General features: G+C 45.4%; 1 protein-coding gene across 1 annotated transcript; it reads right to left on the bottom strand.

Moving 5' to 3' along the window:
* Positions 1-272: 272 nt before the first annotated feature.
* On the bottom strand, positions 273-21,095 carry ugcg (UDP-glucose ceramide glucosyltransferase). The gene is made up of 10 exons (XM_080018282.1): positions 20,877-21,095; positions 9,529-9,673; positions 8,525-8,627; positions 7,827-7,928; positions 7,639-7,751; positions 7,339-7,517; positions 6,825-6,911; positions 6,092-6,199; positions 5,882-5,960; positions 273-1,313 (listed from the first exon to the last, which is right to left on the bottom strand). The coding sequence occupies exons 1-10, from the start codon at positions 20,972-20,974 to the stop codon at positions 1,143-1,145; spliced, it is 1,185 nt and encodes a 394-aa protein (XP_079874408.1). The 5' UTR covers positions 20,975-21,095; the 3' UTR covers positions 273-1,142.
* Positions 21,096-22,306: the final 1,211 nt, after the last annotated feature.

The following is a 22,306-nucleotide window of genomic DNA, read 5'->3' as shown; positions in this document are numbered from 1 at the left end:
AAAAAGCCAATTTGGGATTTGCGCAGGACGTTTTCAGCGAGGAAGTGTAGGAGTCTGGTTGAGGATCATACAGAGGTTGCTGTTGACAGACTCCACCGTAGTTATCGGGGTCCTGTTGTCTCCACTCTTGTAGAGCGGCGTGATCAGTCCTCGGTTCCGAATATTGGGGAAGATCCCGGAGCTCAGGATGTTGTTAGTTTTAGTTTTAGTTAGTTTTAGTGCAGGCAGTTGGAATTTGATCATTTCATGTAGGATACTGTCAACACCACAAGTTTTCTTGGTGTCCAGTGATTTTATTTTCTCTCTCTCGCTCTCGACAAAAAAGTTTTGTTTTTTTTACAGCGTAGAAAAACAACACAAATATTTTACAGTGTTAGACGGCGCTTCGTGCTACGCTAACAGGTTAGCATCATCCTGCTAGCTGTTAGCTAACAGACTAACCCAAAAACAACAAAATAAAACAACATCCTGAAATGGGGTGTGGTTTCAGTCATCGTTGTAAACAAACAAACAGGAAATGCTCAGACTCCGATAAATTAAAAGTCGCATTGTCTTCAACGTCCGTACACTTTGAAATCTCCAAACATCCTGAAACGCGTCAAGAGGAAACAGGAGGTGAGATGTCGGATCTTTCAGAATTGGTGATTCGATAATTAGCGTTTGGCACATTACTACGTTTCCATAATTAATTTAGATTAAAAAATGATTGAAATGATCTGACTTTGCATGAAAACATAAGATCGCAGGCAGATTATTCCTGATTAAATTAATTCTGTAATAAACTTCAATATAAATATCAAACATATACCAATTGCATTACTTCATATTATTTAATCAATTAACAGAGATCGGGACTGAATAATTACCGGTTTGTTATTTCATCATTTCTCGCTGATCAGGAGAAATTCACATTTCATGAGATTCCCAAAGTGACGGACGTCACATAAACAACAACAATAATAATAATAATAATAATAACAATAAAAACAAGACACATTCGGCGCTAAAACCAGCGTTTCAGCTGCTTGTTACTCGTTGCTTCTTTCCGCTGCAATTCCTCAGACGCCCAGCAGATGGTGTAGTTCCTCAGACGCCCAGCAGGTGGTGCAGTTCCTCAGACATCCAGCAGGTGGTGCAGTTCCTCAAACGTCCAGCAGTTCATCGGCCGTACCACCACAGCGCAGCCGATAGCGGCCGCTGCGCCAGCGGATCGTCGGGTCGCACAGCGCTGACACAAAGATCCTCAGCGTTAGTGACTCACGCACGAACCACGCCACCGCGAAGTCCAGCTTGGAGAAGGGCAGGGCACCGCCCTGCAGAGGTGGAGTCACAGGTGTGTTAGGGTGTAGGTGTAGGATTAAAGGGTGTAGGATTCATAGGGTTAGAGGCTGTAGGGGTAGTGTTAGGGTGTAGGATTCATATGGTTAGAGGGTGTAGGGGTAGTGTTAGGGTGTAGGATTCATAGGGTTAGAGGGTGTAGGGGTAGTGTTAGGGTGTAGGATTCATAGGGTTAGGATTCATAGGGTAAGAGGGTATAGGGGTAGTGTTGGGGTGTAGGATTCATAGGGTAAGAGGGTATAGGTGTAGTGTCTGGGCGTAGTATTAGTAGGGTTAGAGGGTGTAGGAGTAGTATTGGATTAAGGTGGAGATACAATAAGACGCTAGAACAAAAGACGTTAAAACCCAGAACGGCTTCAGTAGGATACTCGGTAAGAACTGGACAAGAACTGGACAATATGGACAAGAACTAGATAAGAACTGGATAAGAACTGGACGAGAACTAGACGAGAACTGGATTAGAACTGGATTAGAATTAGATAAGAATTAGAACGGATAAGAACTGGATAAGAATTAGAAAATAACTGGATAAGAACTGGCTAGAACTCTGCGGTGGAAGAAGCAGGAACTTGACAGTCAGAGGAGGTGGAAGTGGTTTTGTTTTATATAAAGATGAAAAAAAAAATAGTCAAATCAAACTCCAAGTCATTTATTGACAGAATCCGTATTACCTCAAATAGTGAGCAGGCTTTTATTTACCTCAACTCGTGCCGTGCTCCTTGAAATAAATCAACCGAAATAAAGTGACATTATTGTTTTCTTGAAGTGGACCAGAGATCACTCTACCTCTGTCCTGATCCAAAGCAGAACGTCCCTCGGTTTAAAATGTCCTCTCATACAAGTAGAAACCACCAAAAACAACAGATGTCAAACAAAAAACAAGAAGCACACAAAACACACTGATCACATCCTTCTAAATACTAAACAGGCTCCCAACAAGCTGGTTGACCCGCAAAGGGAGGTCCAAGTCCCCCCCTGGAGTTGGGGTGTGTGGTTAGTATGGTTAGAGGGTATAGAGTTAGGGTGTAGGGTTAGTACGGTTAGAGGGTGTAGAGTTAGGGTGTAGGGTCAGTACAGTTACAGGGTGTAGAGTTAGGGTGTAGGGTCGATACAGTTACAGGGTGTAGAGTTAGGGTGTAGGGTCGATACAGTTACAGGATGTAGAGTTAGGGTGTAGGGTCAGTACAGTTACAGGGTGTAGAGTTGGGGTACAGTGTTAGTACGTTTAGAGGGTGTAGAGATAGGGTCAGTAGAGTTAAAGGGTGTAGAGTTAGGGAGTAGGGTCAGTACAGTTACAGGGTGTAGAGTTAGGGAGTAGGGTTGATCGTACTGTTTAAAAACGCTGCATATTAAAAATTCTACAAAACTTGGTCGTATCTGGGTCTACAGTTGTGGTCATGTATGTAGAACATGTATGTGTATATATATAACATTGGTATATAATATTTTGTATATAATATCTTATACACATACATATAATAGACAAAAATATAATAATATATTATAATATATTATTATATGTATGTATAATATATATAATATACATACATACACTATGTTATATACATACATATAATATATTATATAGGTAAATACAATATAACCATACATACATATATTATATACAATAGATTATATACATAAATACATAGAGTGGTGGTCACACGTTAACATCCACTTGTAAAGAACATGTCGTGTCTGGAGTTTCTCTTCATTTTCTGAATGATTGTAACATACTTCTTTGTCACAAAAAACATTCATGAATTTTGGTTCCTTTATGAATTTATTTGGGGTTTTCTGAAAATATGTCCAAAATGTACATACAGCAGCTCTTTATATTTGGTTTCATGTCCCCGGGCCATTTTCACCTCAATGAGGCTCTTTTGAATCCGTTCACCAGCTTGTGGTTGAATGTCGGACACTCTCCTCTTGGTAGAATTGGTGCCGTTCAACTGGATCCGCTGCTTTTCTGACACCGACTTGTTTCTTCAGCACGGTCCACGTGTTCTCCATGGGCATGAAGTCGGGACTTTGAAAAACCTTCATTCTAGCCTGACTTAGACATTCCTTTATCACTTTTGATGTGTGTTTGGGGTCATTGTCCTTGTTGGAACACCCAACTGGGTCCAAGACCCAACCCTCCGGCTGATGACTTTAGCATTTCCTGAAGAATTTGGAGGAGTCCTCCTTCTTCATTATTCCATCTACTTTCTGTAAAGCACCAGTTCCACTGGCAGCAAAACAGGCCCAGAGCATAATGCCAGCACCACCAGCATACTGGACGGTGGGGATGATGTTCTTGGGGTTAAAGGCCTCACCCTGTCTCCACCAAACATATTTCTACATATACATATATCGGGGCCAAATAGCTCAATCTTTGTTCTCTTGACCACCGAACTTTCCTCCAGAAGCCTTTTCTTTGTCCATGGGATCAGCAGCAAACTTCAGTCCAGCCTTAAGGTGCAGCTTTTGGAGCCTTAAGTTGCGGCTTCTGGAGCCTTAAGTTGCGGCTTCTGGAGCGAGGGCTTTCTTCTTGCATGTTTGAACACGCTTGACTGTGCACACTGACATCTGTGTTTCATCAGCTTCTACTTCATGGCTGACCTGCATTTTGGTGCTTCTTGGTTGACTCTTGACCATCCTGACCAATGTTCTCTCAGCAGCAGGTGATAGCTTGTGTTTTCTTCCTGATCGTGGCAGTGACACAACTATGCCGTGCACTTTATACTGACAAACAATTGTTTGCACAGTGGATCTTTGGACCGGCAGCTGCTTTGAAATGGCTCCAAGTGATTTTCCTGACTTGCTCAAGTCAATGAATCCGTGCTGAGCTCCTTAGACTTTTAATTGTAGTGTTTGTGGCTGATGAGTATCAACGATCCCAATTGAAATGGCTCAGAAGTCACCAGCTATAGTCAATAATAATCACTCACAAGAAGTCAAGAAACAACAAACATTTGATTGACACAACTCCTTACATCGTCAAAATTGATCATTGAAGTTGCTGTTATTAAAATTTTGGACCAAGAAGATTTCATTTCATTTCATTTCAAAAAATTCATTAATGTTTTTTGTGACAAAGAAGAATGTTCCAATCATTCATCACAGAAAAAATAAGGATACTCCAGACATGACATGTTATTTACAAGTGGATGGCAACGTTTGACCACCACTGTACACTGACACTTCATTAGGAACACTACAGTAAGTGGGCAGGGCCTCCATCACACGGTTCTGAATCTCCCGCTCAATCACATCCCAAAGGTGGTGTTGGTTCTGATCCGGTGACTGGGAAGCAAACTGAACAACACTTGACTCATCATCTTGCTCATGAAACCTGGTGGAGACTTTCACTTTGTGCCACAGTGCATCATCAAGCAGGAAGATGGGCGTGGTCATGAAGGGTACACATGGTCAGCAACAAGAAAACATTCCCCACACCATGGCACCACCGGCACCAACACAATGACACCAGCAACACCCACACATGACACCAGCACCGCCCACACCATGACACCACCAGCACCGCTCACACCATGACACCACCACTGCCCACACCATGACACCAGCATCACCCATACCATGACACCACCAGCACCCACACCATAAGACCACCACCACCACCACCTGGACTGTTGACACAAGGCGGTGGCACCATATTGTGACCCTTCGTCTGTGTGCTTCAGCAGAGATGGAGGTTGATCTGCCCAGGCTACGACTGTGTGCTTCAGCAGAGACGGAGGTTGATCGGACCAGGCTACATCTGTGTGCTTCAGCAGAGACGGAGGTTGATCGGACCAGGCTACATCTGTGTGCTTCAGCAGAGACGGAGGTTGCTCGGACCAGGCTACATCTGTGTGCTTCAGCAGAGACGGAGGTTGCTCGGACCAGGCTACGTCTGTGTGCTTCAGCTGAGATGGAGGTTGATCGGACCAGGCTACGACTGTGTGCTTCAGCAGAGATGGAGGTTGATGGGACCAGGCTATGTCTGTGCCCGGTGCAGCCTCCTGTTCTTCTGACAGAAGTGGAACCGACTTAGTTCTGCTGTTGCAGTCCATCCACCTCAACGTTCCACGTGTGGTGTTGACTTGTTCTGCTCACCACATTGTACAGAGCGCTCATCTGAGTGACGTAACCTCCCTCATCAACGAGGCGTTTCCTCCACAGAACCGCCGCTCACTGGATGTTTTTGGTTCCATTCTGAGTAAACTCTAAAGACTGTTGTGCATGAAAATCCAGGAGATCAGCAATTAGAGAAACACTCCGACCAGCCCGCCTGGCACCAACAATCACACCACGGTGGAAAACACTGACAAACAAACAGTCTGACATCACATTGTTTCCAGTTCTGATGGTTGATGTGAACATTACCTGAAGCTGCTGACCCCTATCTGTCAGAGGTGATGCATTGCACTGCTGCCACATGATTGGCTGATTAGATAACTGCATGAATACGTAGGTGCACAGGTGCTCCTACTAGAGTGTTCAGTGAGTGTATTTGCTAACATGTTAATACGTCCAATATTAACACACACTGCTGTACCTGAACCCCAGTTAGCTGGACGTAGTCTGCGATGAACCAGGCTAAACAGTGGCACAGGAAGAACACCATCACATCCCACCTGGTGATATGAAGAACAACAACGCCAATAATATTATTACTACTACTACTCAGAAGAAGAATATTACTACTACTACTAATAATAATGTTCCTGATAACAATAATAATTAAGATATTAAATATAGTCCGGACCTAAAGGCATGGTACGCCGCCCAGCTGATGATCAGGCTCGCCACGAAGCACTCGGACACGGGTTCCAAGATGGTGCCCGGTAGCATGTTGATACGTAGCTTAGCCCACCTGGAAGCACATGGAGCTTAGCATCATGCTACCTAGCTTAGCCTGTTAGCATATTCGATCTGTATCAAGTTGTATGATGTAGCTTGGTAGTATCATGCTACCCTCATTGGCATGATGCTACCTAGCTTAGCCCACTGCAAATACGTAAGATCCAAAGATGTTATACTGTGCTGTATTATCCCTAACACTACCTAACTTTATTCACATGCCACTTTAAAGCACATATCTGTATATACATAATTGCCTATTCCATATACATAAGCATATTCCTTCTATCTATTCCAATTTATCTCATTTTATTTTATTGTATTTTATTTTTATTTTATTTTATTTTATTTTATTCTATTCTATTTATTTTTACTTTATTCTATAAGTATTTGACTTACTGTATTACGTTTTAGGAGTCAGTTAGTTGGTCTATTAGAAAGAATTTTTTTCCTAGGACATATTGTGTGTTATCACCGGGTGCGTTGCATTACATTTTACTGCATATATGTATGAAAGTATGTATATGTATGAAAGTATGTATATGTATGAAAGTATGTATATGTATGTGACGAATAAACCTCTTGAATCTTGAATCTTGTTAGGTTGTAGCCAACTAGCTTGGCAAGACACAAGCTACCTGATCATGCGCGACTGGAACTGGACGATGGAGTAGGAGCCAGAGTTCTGTAGGGCCACCTGTGTGGCCATGGAGAACCTCCACCCCCTGTACGGAGAAACAGCATGTTAGGCTGCGTACGTGGCTACCTGTCTGCTTTAGCCATGAAGCAGTACTCCATGCTTAGCTACATGGCTGCATGTCTGCTATAGCTTTAGAGATGAAGTTTTCCTCTACGCTAAGCTATGTGGCTACCTGTCTGCTGTAGTGTTAGCTATGAAGTAGTCCTCTATGCTAAGCTGCGTGGCTACATATCTGGTCAAGCTTTAGCCATGAAGTTGTCCTCTATGCTAAGCTATGTGGTTACCTGCCTGCTTTAGCTTTAGCCATGAAGTAGTCCTATATGCCAAGCTAAATGGCTCCATGTCTGCTATAGCTTTAGTCATGCACTGGTCCTCTATGCTAATCTATGTGGCTACCAGTCTGCTATAGCCTTAGCCATGGACAAGTCCTCTATGCTAAGCTACGTGGCTACCTGTCTGCTATAGCTTTAGCCATGAAGTAGTCCTCAGCGATGTACTGGGCGAAGGCTGCCAGACCCCCTGCCTGCTCCAGTACCGCCCTCCTCATGAGGCAGGACATCCCTGTCACACACTTGATCCCCGTCACGTTGGCTGAGATGTAGGAGCGCGGGTGCGACGTTCCGAAATACACCTGTAGAGGGTGGGTTCGATTTATTTTTAATTTGAAACGTTTCTGTCATTGGCTACACAGCGTAGCAGACAGAGCCTTGTCGGTGACTGGCTGGATGCTTACACTATCAGCTAACGCTCACCTGCTCCAGTGTGGCGGCGAAGCCCGGCCGGTCAGCAACGTAGGGCAAGCCATGGACGAGTCCCACCTTCTCCGTCATGTGAGCAGCCATGTCAGTCAGCGTGTCGGGTTTCACTGAAACGTTTGCACAATTAGGGTTGCCTAGCATAGGGATACCATTAGCCTAGCATAACAGGACAGCTAGCTGACCTCGGATGCCGCTGTCGCAGATCCACACCAGCTCGTACTTGGCTCCTTCGTACGCCGGCATCAGGTTGTTGATCTTTGGGTTGATCCCCACTTTCTTCCCTCCTAAAGTAGATAGCGACAAGGTCACTACCTAGAGAGCGACAAGATCACTACCTAATGTGCTAGGAGGTCACCACCAAGGAAGCTGGGGAGCTAGGCGGACAGATAGAAGCGTCCTTGTTAGGTTACTTCCCTACCTAGGAAACTAGGGCAGCTATAAGTGTCCTACCTATGAAGAGTCTGGCGTCCTTGTTAGGTTACTTCCCACTAGGAAACTCTGGCAGATAGAAGTGTCCTACCTATGAAGGGTCTGGCATCCTTGTTAGGGTATTCCCCTACCTAGGAAACTGGGGCAGATAGAAGTGTCCTACCTATGAGGGGTTTAGCATCCTTGTTAGGATACTTCCCTACCTAGGAAACTAGGGCAGATAGAAGTGTACTACCTATGAGGAGTTTAGCATCCTTGATAGGGTACTTCCCTACCGAGGAAACTAGGGCAGAAAGAAGTGTCCTACCTATGAAGAGTCTGGCATCCTTGTAAGGGTACTTCCCTACCTAGGTAACTAGGGATGATACAAGTGTCCTACCTATGAAGAGTCTGGCATCCTTGTTAGGGTACCTTCCTACCTAGGAAACTAGGGCATATACAAGTGTCCTACCTACGAAGAGTCTGGCATCCTTGTTAGGGTACTTCCCTAGCAGCTTCTTGCACACCTCCACCGCCGGGTCGTCGTGGTCCTGGACGCAGAGCAGGATCTCATACTGCCAGTACACAACAACATGTTAGCTTAGCCACATGCTAACATCCACTAATCGGTGGTAAGCTATCCCTAGCATTTGTAGTAGTATGCAGTGAGTACTTGTAGTAGTATGCACTGTGTCCTTGTTGTAGTATGCAGTGTGCAATTGTAGAAGTATGCAGTGTGCACTTGTAGAAGTATGCAGTGTGCACTTGTAGAAGTATGCAGTGAGTTCATGTAGTAGTATGCAGTGAGTTCATGTAGTAGTATGCAGTGTACACTTGTAGTAGTATGCAGTGTACACTTGTAGCAGTATGCAGTGTGCACTTGTAGCAGTATGCAGTGTGCACTTGTAGTAGTATTCAGTTTGTACTTGTAGTAATATGCACTTGTAGTAGTATGACGTGTGCACTTGTAGTAGTATACAGTGAGCACTTGTAGTAGTATGCAGTGAGTGCTGGTAGTAATATGCAGTGTGCATTGTGCACTTGTAGTTGTATTCAGTGTGCACTTGCAGTAGTATGCAGTGTGCACTTGCAGTAGTATGCAGTGTACACTTGCAGTAGTATGCAGTGAGCACTTGTAGTAGTATGCAGTGTACACTTGTAGTATTATGCAGTGTGCACTTGTAGTATTCAGTTTGTACTTGGTAGTAATATGCACTTGTAGTAGTATGACGTGTGCGCTTGTAGTAGTATACAGTGAGCACTTGTAGTAGTATGCAGTGAGTGCTTGTAGTAATATGCAGTGTGCATTGTGCACTTGTAGTTGTATTCAGTGTGCACTTGCAGTAGTATTCAGTGTGCACTTGCAGTAGTATTCAGTGTGCACTTGCAGTAGTACGGAGTGAGCACTTGCAGTAGTACGGAGTGAGCACTTGCAGTAGTATACAGTGAGTATATGTAGTAGTATGCAGTGAGTACTTTGGGGTATTCCAGGGTGAAGAACGTCTCCAGGTTACTTATTAGATTCGGTTCTGTTCCTTTCAGTGGCTTCAGTAGCGACACAGCGGCCATCTTGGAAAATGGCGGCTTCTCCTCCAGGGGGCGCCGGTGCATGTACAGCCTCCTACACACACACACACACACACACACACACACACACACACACACACACACACACACACACACACACACACACACACACACACACACACACACACACACACACACACACACACACACACACACACACACACACACACACGGTATGGCCATCACTGTAACGTTGTCACGGTAAGGCCGTTAACTGTAACACTGTCGCGGTAACATTTTCACGGTAAGGCAGTCATGGTTTAATTTTCACGGTAAGGCCATCACTGTAACGTTGTCATGGTAACTTTTTCACGCTAAGGCCGTCATGGTATAATTTTCACGGTAAGGTCGTCATGGTATCATTTTCACGGTAAGGCCATCACTGTAACGTTGTGATGGTATCATTTTCACGGTAAGGTCGTCACGGTAACATTTTCACGGTAAGGCAGCCATTGTAACTGTCACGGTGATGTCACGGTAAGGCCATCACTGTAACGTTGTCACTGTACCATTTGCACCAAAACTCATACTCAGTACATACACCACACAATAGGCCTAGGGCTTGCTGGATGGGTGGGGTGCGAACTATGTGGGTGGGGATGCAACAGGCGGCTGCCATCTCGCCTGTCACACTCCTGCCCCAGCGTGCTTCTCGTCCGTCCCGAAATTTAAATCCCACTGATCGCTTAGAACACACACACTCGCACACCAATCCTACTCCGAACAACACTCCTCCAGACCAGGGTCTGCAGGGCTGGAGGGGTGCAAGTGAGAGTGGGGGGTGGGGGGGTGGGGGGGGGCTAACATCCGGGTGCCCCGCACTGAGCACACTCATACATACATATATGGACGGGCGCTCGGCACTCACGGCCGGGTGAAGCGTCTGGTCGGCTGCGTTGGGCGGGGTGTGGGGTGTGGGTGGGCATGGGGGTGCCGCCTGCGGGGTGGGCAGTTCAAGTGTGGTGTCGGTCTGTTGGCGTGGGGCCTGGATCTGGGCCTGATGTCCGCGTTCTGTGCCTGCGGCTTATGCCCTGTGCTTGCTCTTGGGGGTGGGGTGTGCACCCCTGGAGTGCAGGGTCTCCCCTTACTCCCTGGGACTGGGTTATTCAAGATTCAAGATGTTTTATTTGTCACATACATATACATACTTCCATACATATATGCAGTGAAATGTAATGCAACGCACCCGGTGATAGCACACAATAAGTCCTAGGAAAAAATAAAAATAAAATAAAATAAAAAGTAGAAAATTCCTTTCTAATAGACCGACTAACTGACTCCTAAAACGTAATACAGTAAGTGGAATACTTATAGAATAAGATAAAAAATATATAGAATAAAATACAATAAAAATAAATTGAAATAAAATGGAATAGGTTGAAGGAATATGCCTATGTATATACAGATATGTGCATTTAAAGTGGCATGTGAATTAAAGTGGCATGTGAATGTGAATAGTGTGAGGTAGTGTTTGGGATAATACAGCACAGTATACAACAGTACGGCGCAGCAATACGGCATCACGAACAACCCTGAACAGTGATACAGTATGCGGTACAGTATGCTACATACAGTACAGTAGGTAGTGGAGCCTAGTGCATGGCTCAGTTAGGACCCCTGGTGAGGTCAGCGTTCACAGTTCTGATGGCTTGAGGGAAGAAACTCCGTCTCAGTCTCTCTGTTCTCGCTGTGTGACTGCGGAGGCGCTTGCCTGACCGCAGCAGCTGGAACAGTCCGTTGTTGGGGTGATGAGGATCCTTCATGATCCTACGGGCTCTGCTACTACACCTCCTGGTGTATAACTCCTGCAAGGGGGGGAGGGTAGTTCCAGTGGTACGTTCAGCTGAACGCACCACCCTCTGCAGGGCCTGCCTGTCCTGGGCAGTACAGTTCCCAAACCAGGCAGTGATGTTGCCTGTCAGGATGCTCTCCACTGCTCCAGAGTAGAAGGACTTGAGGATCCTCACCGAGACCCGGAATTTCCTCAGCTGCCTGAGGTGGTAGAGACCCTGCCTCGCCTTTCTCACCAGAGTGTCTGTGTGAAATGTCCATGTTAAGTCCTCTGTGATGTGGACTCCCAGATATCTGAAGCTGCTCACCCTGTCGACAGAAGTCCCATTAATCCACAAGGGCGCGTGCGTCCTCGATTGTGATCCACGCCTAAAGTCCACAATCAGCTCCTTGGTTTTGCTGATGTTCAGGTGTAGGCTGTTGTCCTGGCACCAGAGTGACAGGTCAGCCACCTCCTCGCGGTAGGCCTTCTCATCGCAGTCGGTGATCAGGCCCACGACCACGGTGTCGTCAGCAAACTTGATGATGGTGTTGGAGCTGGACCTGGCCACACAGTCATGTGTGTACAGGGAGTACAGTAGGGGGCTGAGGACGCAACCTTGGGGGGATCCTGTATTCAGGGTGAGGGAGCTTGACATGTACTTCCCCACCTTGACCACCTGGGGGCGGCCTGTGAGGAAGTCCAGGATCCAGGTAACAGCGGAGCATTCAATCCTAGCTCCATCAGCTTGACAGCCAGTCTGGTGGGGACTATGGTGTTGAAAGCTGAACTTTAATCAATGAACAGCATTCTCACATAGGCCCCCTTCTGGCCATCCAGGTGCGTGAGCGTGGTGTGCAGTACCTGAGAGACCGCGTCATCCGTGGATCTGTTCTGCCGGTACGCGAACTGCAACGGGTCCAAGGTGCGGGGGAGGGAGGCGCAGATGTAATCCTTAATCAGCCTCTCGAAACACTTCATGACCACCGAGGTGAGGGCCACCGGACGGTAGTCATTCAGGCAGATGAAGAGGCGATCTTCGGGACAGGAACGACGGTGGACCTCTTGAAGCAGGATGGGACCACTGATTCAGCCAAGGAGATGTTGAATATTGTGGTGAACACCGGAGCTAGCTGGTTAGCACAGGTCTTCAGTACTCGCCCAGATATGCCATCTGGGCCCGCAGCTTTCCTGGTGTTCACCTGCATCAAAGCCCTCCTGACCTCGTGCACGGACACTGAGAGTGCGCGCTCATCCCCAGCGGTGTAGCTCCAATTAGCCGGCGAGCTAGCGGTGCTGCTGCCAGACTCGAACCGCGCATAAAAGGAGTTCAGTTGGTTGGCCAGGGAGGCGTCCACACTCGTGGCTGGGGAGGAGCTGCTCTTGTAGTTTGTTATTGTTCGCAGCCCCTCCCACAAGCGTCTTGTGTCCCCCCGCTCCATCTGCAGCTCCACGGTGTCTCTGTACGTCCGTTTGGCGTCCCTCACCGCCCTCCGCAGATTGTACGACGCCGCTTTGTAATTGTCCATGTTACCAGATACAAGTCCGTCGTTGTAAGCGGCCGTGCGCGCATTCAGAGCGCAGCGGATGGATTTATCAACCCATGGTTTCTGGTTTGGAAATATCCGAACTTTCACCGTGGGAACGATTTCATCCGCGAGCGTAGCCACAAAACTCACTACAACCTCCGTAAACTCGCTGACGTCACTTGAACTTGTTTGGAACATGTCCCAGTCTACGTCAGTCAGAGCGTCCTGAAGCGCAGCCTCTGATTGGTCCGTCCACCGCTTCACATCCCTCGTCATCACCAGATCCCGCGCGATCAGAGGCCTGTAAACAGGAAGCAGCGAGATCGCGGCGTGATCTGATTTCCCGAAAGCAGGGAGCGAGACGGGCTTGTATCCGTTCTTGTAAGGAGTGTAACAATGGTCCAGAGTTCTGTCTCCCCTGGTGGCACACGTGATGTGTTGGTGGAAATTCGGCAGAACTTTTTTAAGGTTGGCCCTGTTAAAGTCCCCAGTCACCACCACAGCTGCGTCGGGATGTCTGTTCGGAAATCCGCACAACACATCGTACAGAACCGACAGAGCTGCGTTGGTGTCCGCTTGCGGTGGGATATAAACGGCTGTAATGATGACCGTGCTGAATTCCCGGGGGAGATAAAATGGACATGCTCCTTGGGGCCAGTCATGGGGGTTGCTACGCGGGCCTTCGGCTTCTCTAGGGGCCTGGGGGTCTTCTGTGGCTGCAGGACTGGGTGCTCGGGGCTTTCCTTCAGCCGTGGGGGGGCTACCCAGCTGTGGAGCTCGGGGATGGGGGGCTTCGGGGCCCTTTCCGCTGCTTGGAGGCGCCACGACATAAGTAATACCGACCTTATACACCAGAACCAATTGGGATAAGTTCTGTACACTCACCAGCGCACGCACGTGCAAATACACGACTACAGTTGCAAATATTATTTAGAAGTTTAAGGTCCATGGGACTGTAGCCAACCACCCTGGACGCGGCCACTAGAGGAAAATCGACGCCAAATTGAACAGAAGGATAGTGCGAATGGTAGAAAAAGGACAACTTCCAAAGAGGTACAAGCCTAACTCCATGGTCAAGGTACATCAGTGTCTGATTGCACCACCCCTCGCTTTTCGAGTGACAGCGGGCTCCATGGAAGAAGACCCAGGAGGACTCCCTTCAAAAACATAAAAAGCCGGACTGGAATTAGCTAAAATGCATATTGACAAGCCACAATGCTTCTGAGAAATGGTCCTTTGGACAGATGAGTCAAAACCGGAGCTATTTGGCAAGTCACATTGGCTCTATGTTCACAGACAAAAAAATGAAGCTTTCAAAGAAAAGAACACCACACCTACTCTGAAACATGGAGGCGGCTCATTATGTTTTGGGGCTGCTTTGCTGCGTCTTGCACGGGGTGCCTTGAATCTGTGCAGGGCACAATTGAAATCTCAAGACTATAACAGCATTCTGGAGCAAAAGGTACTGCCCAGTGTCAGAAAGCTCTGTCTCAGTCGCAGGTCATGGGTCCTCCAACAGGATAATGACCCAAAAATCAAAGCAAAAAGCACCCGAGAATGGATAAGAACAAAACATTGGACTATTCTGAAGTGGCCTTCTATGAGCCCTGATATGAATCCTATCTAACATCTATGGAAAGAGCTGAAACATGCGGTCTGGAGAAGGCACCCACTCTTCCCGAGCAGTTTGCCGCCTGTTGCTACCCTAGTTTGCTTGTACTGTTCAATAATTTGCAAAATTGTTTTATAAATCAACATGAAAAAGAATCACGTCAAGATCATGGATCGTGACCCTGCCTGGAAAAATGGAAAAATCGCAATATGATATTTTTGCCATATCGCTCACCCCTAGTTGCATGTTTCTGCCTTGATATGATCTCAATTTCTGCTGTCTCCTTTTTGCTGCTGGGATGATGTAAAATTCCCCGTTGTGGGACTAATAAAGGTTTAGCTTATGAAAACTACAGATGTCAGATTCACGAACGATTCGGAATGTAGCAAACAAATTTTTGCCTCGGGAGTCAGTGCAAAGAGTGAATCTTAGACTCAAAATGAAAATAGTTACTGAGGACTAAATTGAAGGTCAAGGCCAAACAGGCCAAGGCATTTGGGGTAATTTATCTTTAATGTGATTGAATTACACACCAAAAAAAATAATAATAATAATAATAATAATAATAACTAACTGAATTCTATCACAAATACTTTTGATAGAATGAAATGATTCCTGTCAGAATTCCATTCACTACTCGAGTGAGCGACGCTTATGCTCGTTCATCGTACAGGTAGTCATCCCTCGCTCAACTCATCACTAAACCCACTGAATCAAATACAACGACTCTTTTTACCGAGTAACTCCTAAAAAGAAACTAATCTTAAAGAGTTCAACCTTCGATTGCTATCGAAAACTGAACACCAGGAAAGCTGCGGGCCCAGACGGCATATCTGGGCGAGTACTCAAGACCTGTGCTAACCAGCTAGCTCCGGTGTTCACTACAATATTCAACATCTCCCTGGCTGAATCAGTGGTCCCGTCCTGCTTCAAGAGGTCCACCTTCGTTCCTGTCCCGAAGATCGCCTCCACAGCCTGCCTGAATGACTACCGTCCGGTGGCCCTCACCTCGGTGGTCATGAAGTGTTTCGTGAGGCTGATTAAGGATTATATCTGCGCCTCCCTCCCCCGCACCTTGGACCCGTTGCAGTTTGCGTACCGGCAAAGCAGATCCACGGATGACGCGGTCTCTCAGGTACTGCACACCACCCTCACGCACCTGGATGGCCAGAAGGGGGCCTATGTGAGAATGCTGTTAATCGATTATAGTTCAGCTTTCAACACCATAGTCCCCACGAGACTGGCTGTCAAGCTGAAGGAGCTTGGACTGAGTTCTCTGCTGTGCGCCTGGATCCTGGACTCCCTCAAGATTCAAGATTCAAGATTTTTTATTTGTCACATACATATACATACTTCCATACATATATGCAGTGAAATGTAATTCACACAGCCCGACCCCGGGTGGTCTAGGTGGGGAAGCACATGTCAAGCTCCCTCACCCTGATTACAGGATCCCCCCAGGGCTGCGTCCTCAGCCCCCTACTGTACTCCCTGTACACACATGACTGTGTGGCCAGGTCCAGCTCCAACACCATCATAAAGTTTGCTGACGACACCGTGGTCGTGGGCCTGATCACCGACGGCGATGAGAAGGTCTACCGTGAGGAGGTGGCTGACCTGTCACTCTGGTGCCAGGACAACAGCCTCCACCTGAACGTCAGCAAAACTAAGGAGCTGATTGTGGACTTTAGGCGAGGATCACAATCGAGGACGCACGCGCCCTTGGTGATTAATGGGACTTCTGTCGACAGGATGAGCAGCTTCAAATACCTGGGAGTCCACATCACAGAGGACCTAACATGGACTGTACACAGAGACACTCTGGTGAGAAAGGCGAGGCAGCGTCTTTACCACCTCAGGCAGCTGAGGAAATTCCGGGTCTCGGTGAGGATCCTCAAGTCCTTCTACTCTGGAGCAGTGGAGAGCATCCTGACAGGCAACATTACTGCCTGGTTTGGGAGCTGCACTGCTCAGGACAGGCGGGCCCTGCAGAGGGTGGTGCGTTCAGCTGAGCGTACCACTGGAACTACCCTCCCCCCCTTGCAGGGAGGTGTAGTAGCAGAGCCCGCAGGATCATGAAGGATCCTCATCACGCCAACAAAGGACTGTTCCAGCTGCTGCAGTCAGGCAAGCGCCTCCGCAGTCACACAGCGAGAACAGAGAGACTGAGACAGAGTTTTTTCCCTCAAGCCATTAGAACTGTCAATGCTGACCTCACCAAGGGTCCTCAATGAGCCATACACATAGGCTCCACTACCTTCTGTACTGTATGTAGCATACTGTACCGCATACTGTGTCACTGTTCAGGGTTGTCCGTGATGCCGTATTGCTGCGCCGTACTGTTGTATACTGTGCTGTATTATCCCAAACACTACCTCACTTTATTCACATGCCACTTTAATGCACATATCTGTATATACATAATTGCCTATTCCATATACATAAGCATATTCCTTCTATCTATTCCATTTTATTTCATTTTATTTATATTGTATTTTATTGTATATATTTTTATTTTATTCTATAAGTATTCGACTTACTGTATTACATTTTAGGAGTCAGTTAGTTGGGCTATTAGAAATTTTTCCTAGGACATAATGTGTGTTATCACCGGTGCGTTGCATTACATTTCACTGCATATATGTATGAAAGTATGTACATGTAAGTGACGAATAAAAATCTTGAATCTTGAAACCCATTTTCACCCACATTCCTTTTCTCTATCATCAATTAAGGTGCGATTTCTTACAGCTTGTCTGATAGATACTTTATTATGAACTATCGATGTTAGTGTGGCACAAAATTAAATGGGCATTGCTTTATTTTCACATGACTTTTAGTGACTTAATGATAATAATTATACCCTCATAGCCAGATATGTCAGGGGCCACTGTTGAGAAACTATGGCCTAGTATATTGTATAAAAACAGTAGTAATAATATAAAATACAGCTGCAGGCAACAATACACAGTGTCCAGATTAGTCGCATTAGTCACAAATTACATTTTTCGGAGTTCCCATGAAACGCAGCATTGGGCGGGCGGAGTATCCCCGTTATGCAGGGCGCTGGTTACGGATGGAGATTGCATATGGAAGGAGACTAAGGTCTAGAGCCTTCTTTGTCTCCTCTCCCCCCGTGACAAGTTCAATGTGACTCTGGACTGTACGACTCTGTGCAAACGAAGCACACTTTCAGTTTTGTAGCGTCCAACAGATAACACGCTCAGTATTTTACAAATGAGGGGTTTGTTTTTTTTATTCGATTAACAGTGTTAATAAAAGCGTTATTTGCGTTATTTGATTACACTGCGCACCTTACTCCACGCGAAAGTCGTCCCCCCGGAGAGCCACACCTTGCACATATATGCCACAAAGCGTCCCATTCCACAAACTCATCCCGCTACGCCAACGTTCTACTTCTGGTGAATTCGCAACAGTTTTTCACTAATTCCTACTGCAATTATAGATCGATGTGGATCAAACTTGAACCACGAGACGTCCCAGTTTTAACGAGACCTCAACTGTGTCCGCGGGTGTCAGTGATTGTCATGTTCGAGACACTTTTAGCCCGAAAAATGGTAAGGGGGTTAATAATATAAACAGCTGCAGTCAGCAATACACAGGGTCCATTTTATTCGTGTAAGGTAAGTATTACATTTTGCAGATTTTCCGTAATACGGCGTCAAACTACTCAAATTCAGACCCAAACTTTTTTAAATTGTCTGGTCATAATAGTCATCTTTATCCTGTGTACTGTGACATAATCTGTTAATTCTGAGACAAAAGGTCCAATTTTTGTACATTAAGATAAGATAAACCTTTATTAGTCCCACACACCATTTACACTATAGCTATTACAAGTTCCCAATGTTCTGTAAAACACATCTTTTTATATTGATACTGTGTACAAAATTTCCAATTCTTCAATTGTAAATGTTAGATCAGTTGAACATATGTAAATCAAACTGTTTTGTAACATTAGTAAAATACAGTTCATTGCGTATAGAATGTCTTCATTTACAAAAAGACCAAAGAGATCAAATATCAATTAAACAACCCCGCCGACATCAACCAGGTCAGACAGTACTCGGGTAACGGTATACCGTTTTAAGTTTTGCCCCAGTATCAACCTCGGTTCTGAACCCTAAGCATTTGCTTTAATACCGTGTCCCCAGTACAGATTTATGTTGCAACATTGAAGATGTCGACTTGAATTCACCCTCACCCTCACGTTCTGCCATCCTTGTTTTCAGCTGCAGAACTGCTTTACAACACGGTGCTAAGTTACTTGCGCACACGTGGGAGTGAGTGTAAACAAACGTGGCGGAACGGGGCTTTGGGAAATTTCTTAATCACAACATTTGGCCATATGCTACCACGGCAACATAAAGTGAGGTGAATTAAAGTTTATATCTTCAATTTTGCAAACAAGTCTGATTTTGACATATCGCTTCTTTTGCCTCTCCTGTGAATTTGAGAGCCCCGAGAAGCGCCTTCCCGTACTGCCACATCAGAGGCTTTACCATGTGTTTTTCTTTATTAATATAAAATATTTACTAATTGAACATACAGCAACCAAAGGGGGAAAACAAAGGGGGTCAAATTTGCGAAATTTGCAAAGTCCAGTTCTAATGACACCTCAACCATGTCCGTAGCTGCACAGTTGTTTTGTTCCAGACAGTTTTAGCCCAAAATGTGAGATGATAATAATAATAATAATCCAAACAATAACAATAGATATAAATAGAGCTGCAGGCAGTAATACACAGGGTCCAGGTTAGTCGTGTCAGATACAAACACGGGGCACTGTTTGACTCCTACAGTTTGTGTGTTACGACTGGATCGAATGCTGCAAAATGGAGGGAGGATGCAAACAAAGAATGTTTATTTACAAAAAGGGCAAAAGAGATAAAATATCAAACGAAAAGCCCCGCTGACGTCAAGCAGGTCAGACTAAACGCACACACACAGGCTTTCACACACGCAGTTTGCAACCACTACAGACCGATGGGAGTCTACAACGGACACCTCGTCGATGGGACTGCACGCCCACAGCCACAATTTGCACATATACAGGTGCTCCTCAATTAATGAGTTCCGTTCCTAGCACCAGGTCATTTAGCCAACTAGTCGATAAGCAATGACCTGTGTAATTTCACGGTAAGGGGGCGTGGCTGGTATGTATAGTGTATATAGTATATACAGTGTATATAGTCTATAAAGTATATATAGTATATATAGTGTATATAGTGTTATTTCAGGGTAAGGAGGCGTGGCGATTGCGAATGCTAGTGTAGTGAATACTGACAGACTGCGGTTAGACTGAGAACAGTGATGAGATGAGATGTATACAGTGTTTATAGTATATATAGTGTATATAGTATATACAGCATATATAGTATATACACAGTGTATATAGTATATATAGAATAAATAGTGTATATAGTGTATATATAGTGTATATACTGTGTATATAGTATATAAGGGGTGATGAGATGAGACGCTTGGTATTGTACTCATGACCATTCCGGCTGGTCAGACAGGTGGTTATATGTCGCAATGCTCATTAAACAGGTCATTAAGAGAGGAGTGCCTGTATAACAAATCGATGATGATGATGTCACAAAGCGCTTCGCTCCACACACTCATCTCGCTCCACCACCCGACTGGAAGCTTTAGAACGCTGCTTATCGGCCATGAGAACGTTCTGCTACTTGCTGTAGATTTCTCGATGTTTCACTAATTAAGGCTCCAAATGTATATCGATACGGATCAAACTTGAACAACAAGCCGTATGAAACATCCGCCGTCCTAACGAGACCTCAACCATGTCTCTGCTAATGCTGTTGTCGTGTTCCAGATACTTTTAGCCCCAAAAAACGCAGAGAAGATCAAAAATAATAAAAGGCTGAGCAAAAATAATGGGGATCCAGCGCTGCGAGCTAGATCTTAAAAATATCATCATATATACAATAGTATATAATAACAGACACTTTATTGATCCCTCGGGGTGGGATAATAGATCATAAATAGATCACAACTAATAATGAACTAAACGAAATAACAATGATTATTTTAATAATATATTACACAAATAATAATAAACTAGCTTTACATCGCTAGTGCGGAAATAAACCGGAAATACGTCTTTATTGTGACAGCAGTGTGTGTGTGGGAGGGGAACACTAACGCTAATAATAATAATTAATAATGAATAATATAATATAAACATAACATAATTCAAAAATTACTGCGGGATTTAAATCAGCCGATGACGTCGATTTACCAGCGCTAGCACATTAGCATGTAGCCGCTAACTACTCACACGTAGAGGATGGACATGAGGTGCATGAGCCACAGCACGCAGAAGAGGCCGAGGCCGAACACGGAAAATCCAAGTAGGGCGAGCTCCAGCAGGGCCATAGCAGCCGGGAGGCTCCGCTGGGCGCCGGGAGGCTCCGCTGGGCTCCGGGAGGTTCTGGGTCCGGGCGGTGGCGCCTGTCCGCGGGACGGAGGCAGTCAGCTGACGTTGCTGGGTGTCGGCCGGAGCCTGTCACATGACTTCCGGGCTGATGTCACATGACTTCCGGGCCGATTGTCACATGACTTCCGGGCTGGAGGTCATTTGACTTACGGCTGCTAGTCGGAGTGAAGCACGCAGAAACGGACTTGGTTATTACGACATATTTTTATATATTTTCTCTAAATTAAAGAGCAACGTGCAGATTCCATTTCCTAATGAGAAATACATCCAAAATAAATATGTGAAATAAAAGACGGTATGAAGGAGAACGTTGCTTGTGTTCCAGGTTGCGTGAGGGGAGTCACTCCTCCACCCTCACCACACCCAGGCGGACGTAGCTTTTCAGCCAGCTCAACCACCTTCTCAAAGGGTTCCCAAACAGGGGCTCACTTCAGCTGTTCTAATGTAACGGTGCACAAAGAATGAAGATTAACCACCAAATCTCTATGTGAATAGATTGTCCTAACCCCTCACGACGTGTGCGTAAACAAACAAACACATTTTACTTCTTCAAGGTCAGGAACAAGGCGTGGCTCTCCCATCAGAGTGATCCCCACACGTCTCTGCTCCCGTTTATTTTCCTAATTGAATGAAACAAAAAGACCTGTGTAACAGGGACAGCACCTCCTGATTTACAAATGAAGCACGACAAGAACGGTCAGAAGTTGAAGTATCAAGTAAATCAGTATATGTATGTGACAAATAATCTCTTGAACTTGAACAATGTTATTGTAGATGACATTTTGGCATTTTGTGTGTTTACGATATGCGAGTACTACAGAATGCATCGTGTTGGGAGTACTCCATCAATCAGAAATGTCCAGCGCCGCAAGCCTCGCCCCAAAGTTCCTGTACTTTTGAAAAGTACTATTATTTTCACTTTCTTTAAGTTTACATTTTGTTCTATTGTCAAAGTGTTGACATGTTGCTGTCTTTTTTTTGTCTTTTCTTTACAAATGCATACATGTATACAGTAAACACTAAATGAACTATTATGACTGCGAGTATACTATGTCGGTGTATAAATGTACATTTTCTGGCTTGTATTTTTTGTTTGTATGCAGCTACTGTTCTCTCTGGGGTGTCAATAGAATGTGTTCAATAATAAATACAAACAAACATCAAACTTGGCCCAAGGGTCAAATTACACATTGGCTCCAGGCCAATGTGTAATAACTTAACTGTTATGTTGATAACAGTTACTAGTTGAAGTTAATAACTTAACTGTTATG

The sequence above is a fragment of the Zeus faber genome (assembly GCF_960531495.2).
Source record: "Zeus faber genome assembly, chromosome: 17".
NCBI classification, from domain to species: Eukaryota; Metazoa; Chordata; class Actinopteri; order Zeiformes; family Zeidae; genus Zeus; species Zeus faber.
Note: the sequence above shows the minus strand (reverse complement) of the source record. Positions and strands in the feature narration are given on the sequence as shown.

Excerpts from the sequence above, each read along its gene's own strand:
- ugcg (XM_080018282.1), bottom strand. The coding sequence starts at position 20,974 with ATGGCCCTGCTGGAGCTCGCCCTACTTGGATTTTCCGTGTTCGGCCTC. Across the intron at positions 8,628-9,528 it reads TCACCCTGGAATACCCCAAA|TATGAGATCCTGCTCTGCGT; the intron begins GTACTCACTGCA and ends GTGTACTGGCAG. Across the intron at positions 6,200-6,824 it reads TTCCAGTCGCGCATGATCAG|GTGGGCTAAGCTACGTATCA; the intron begins GTAGCTTGTGTC and ends ATGTGCTTCCAG.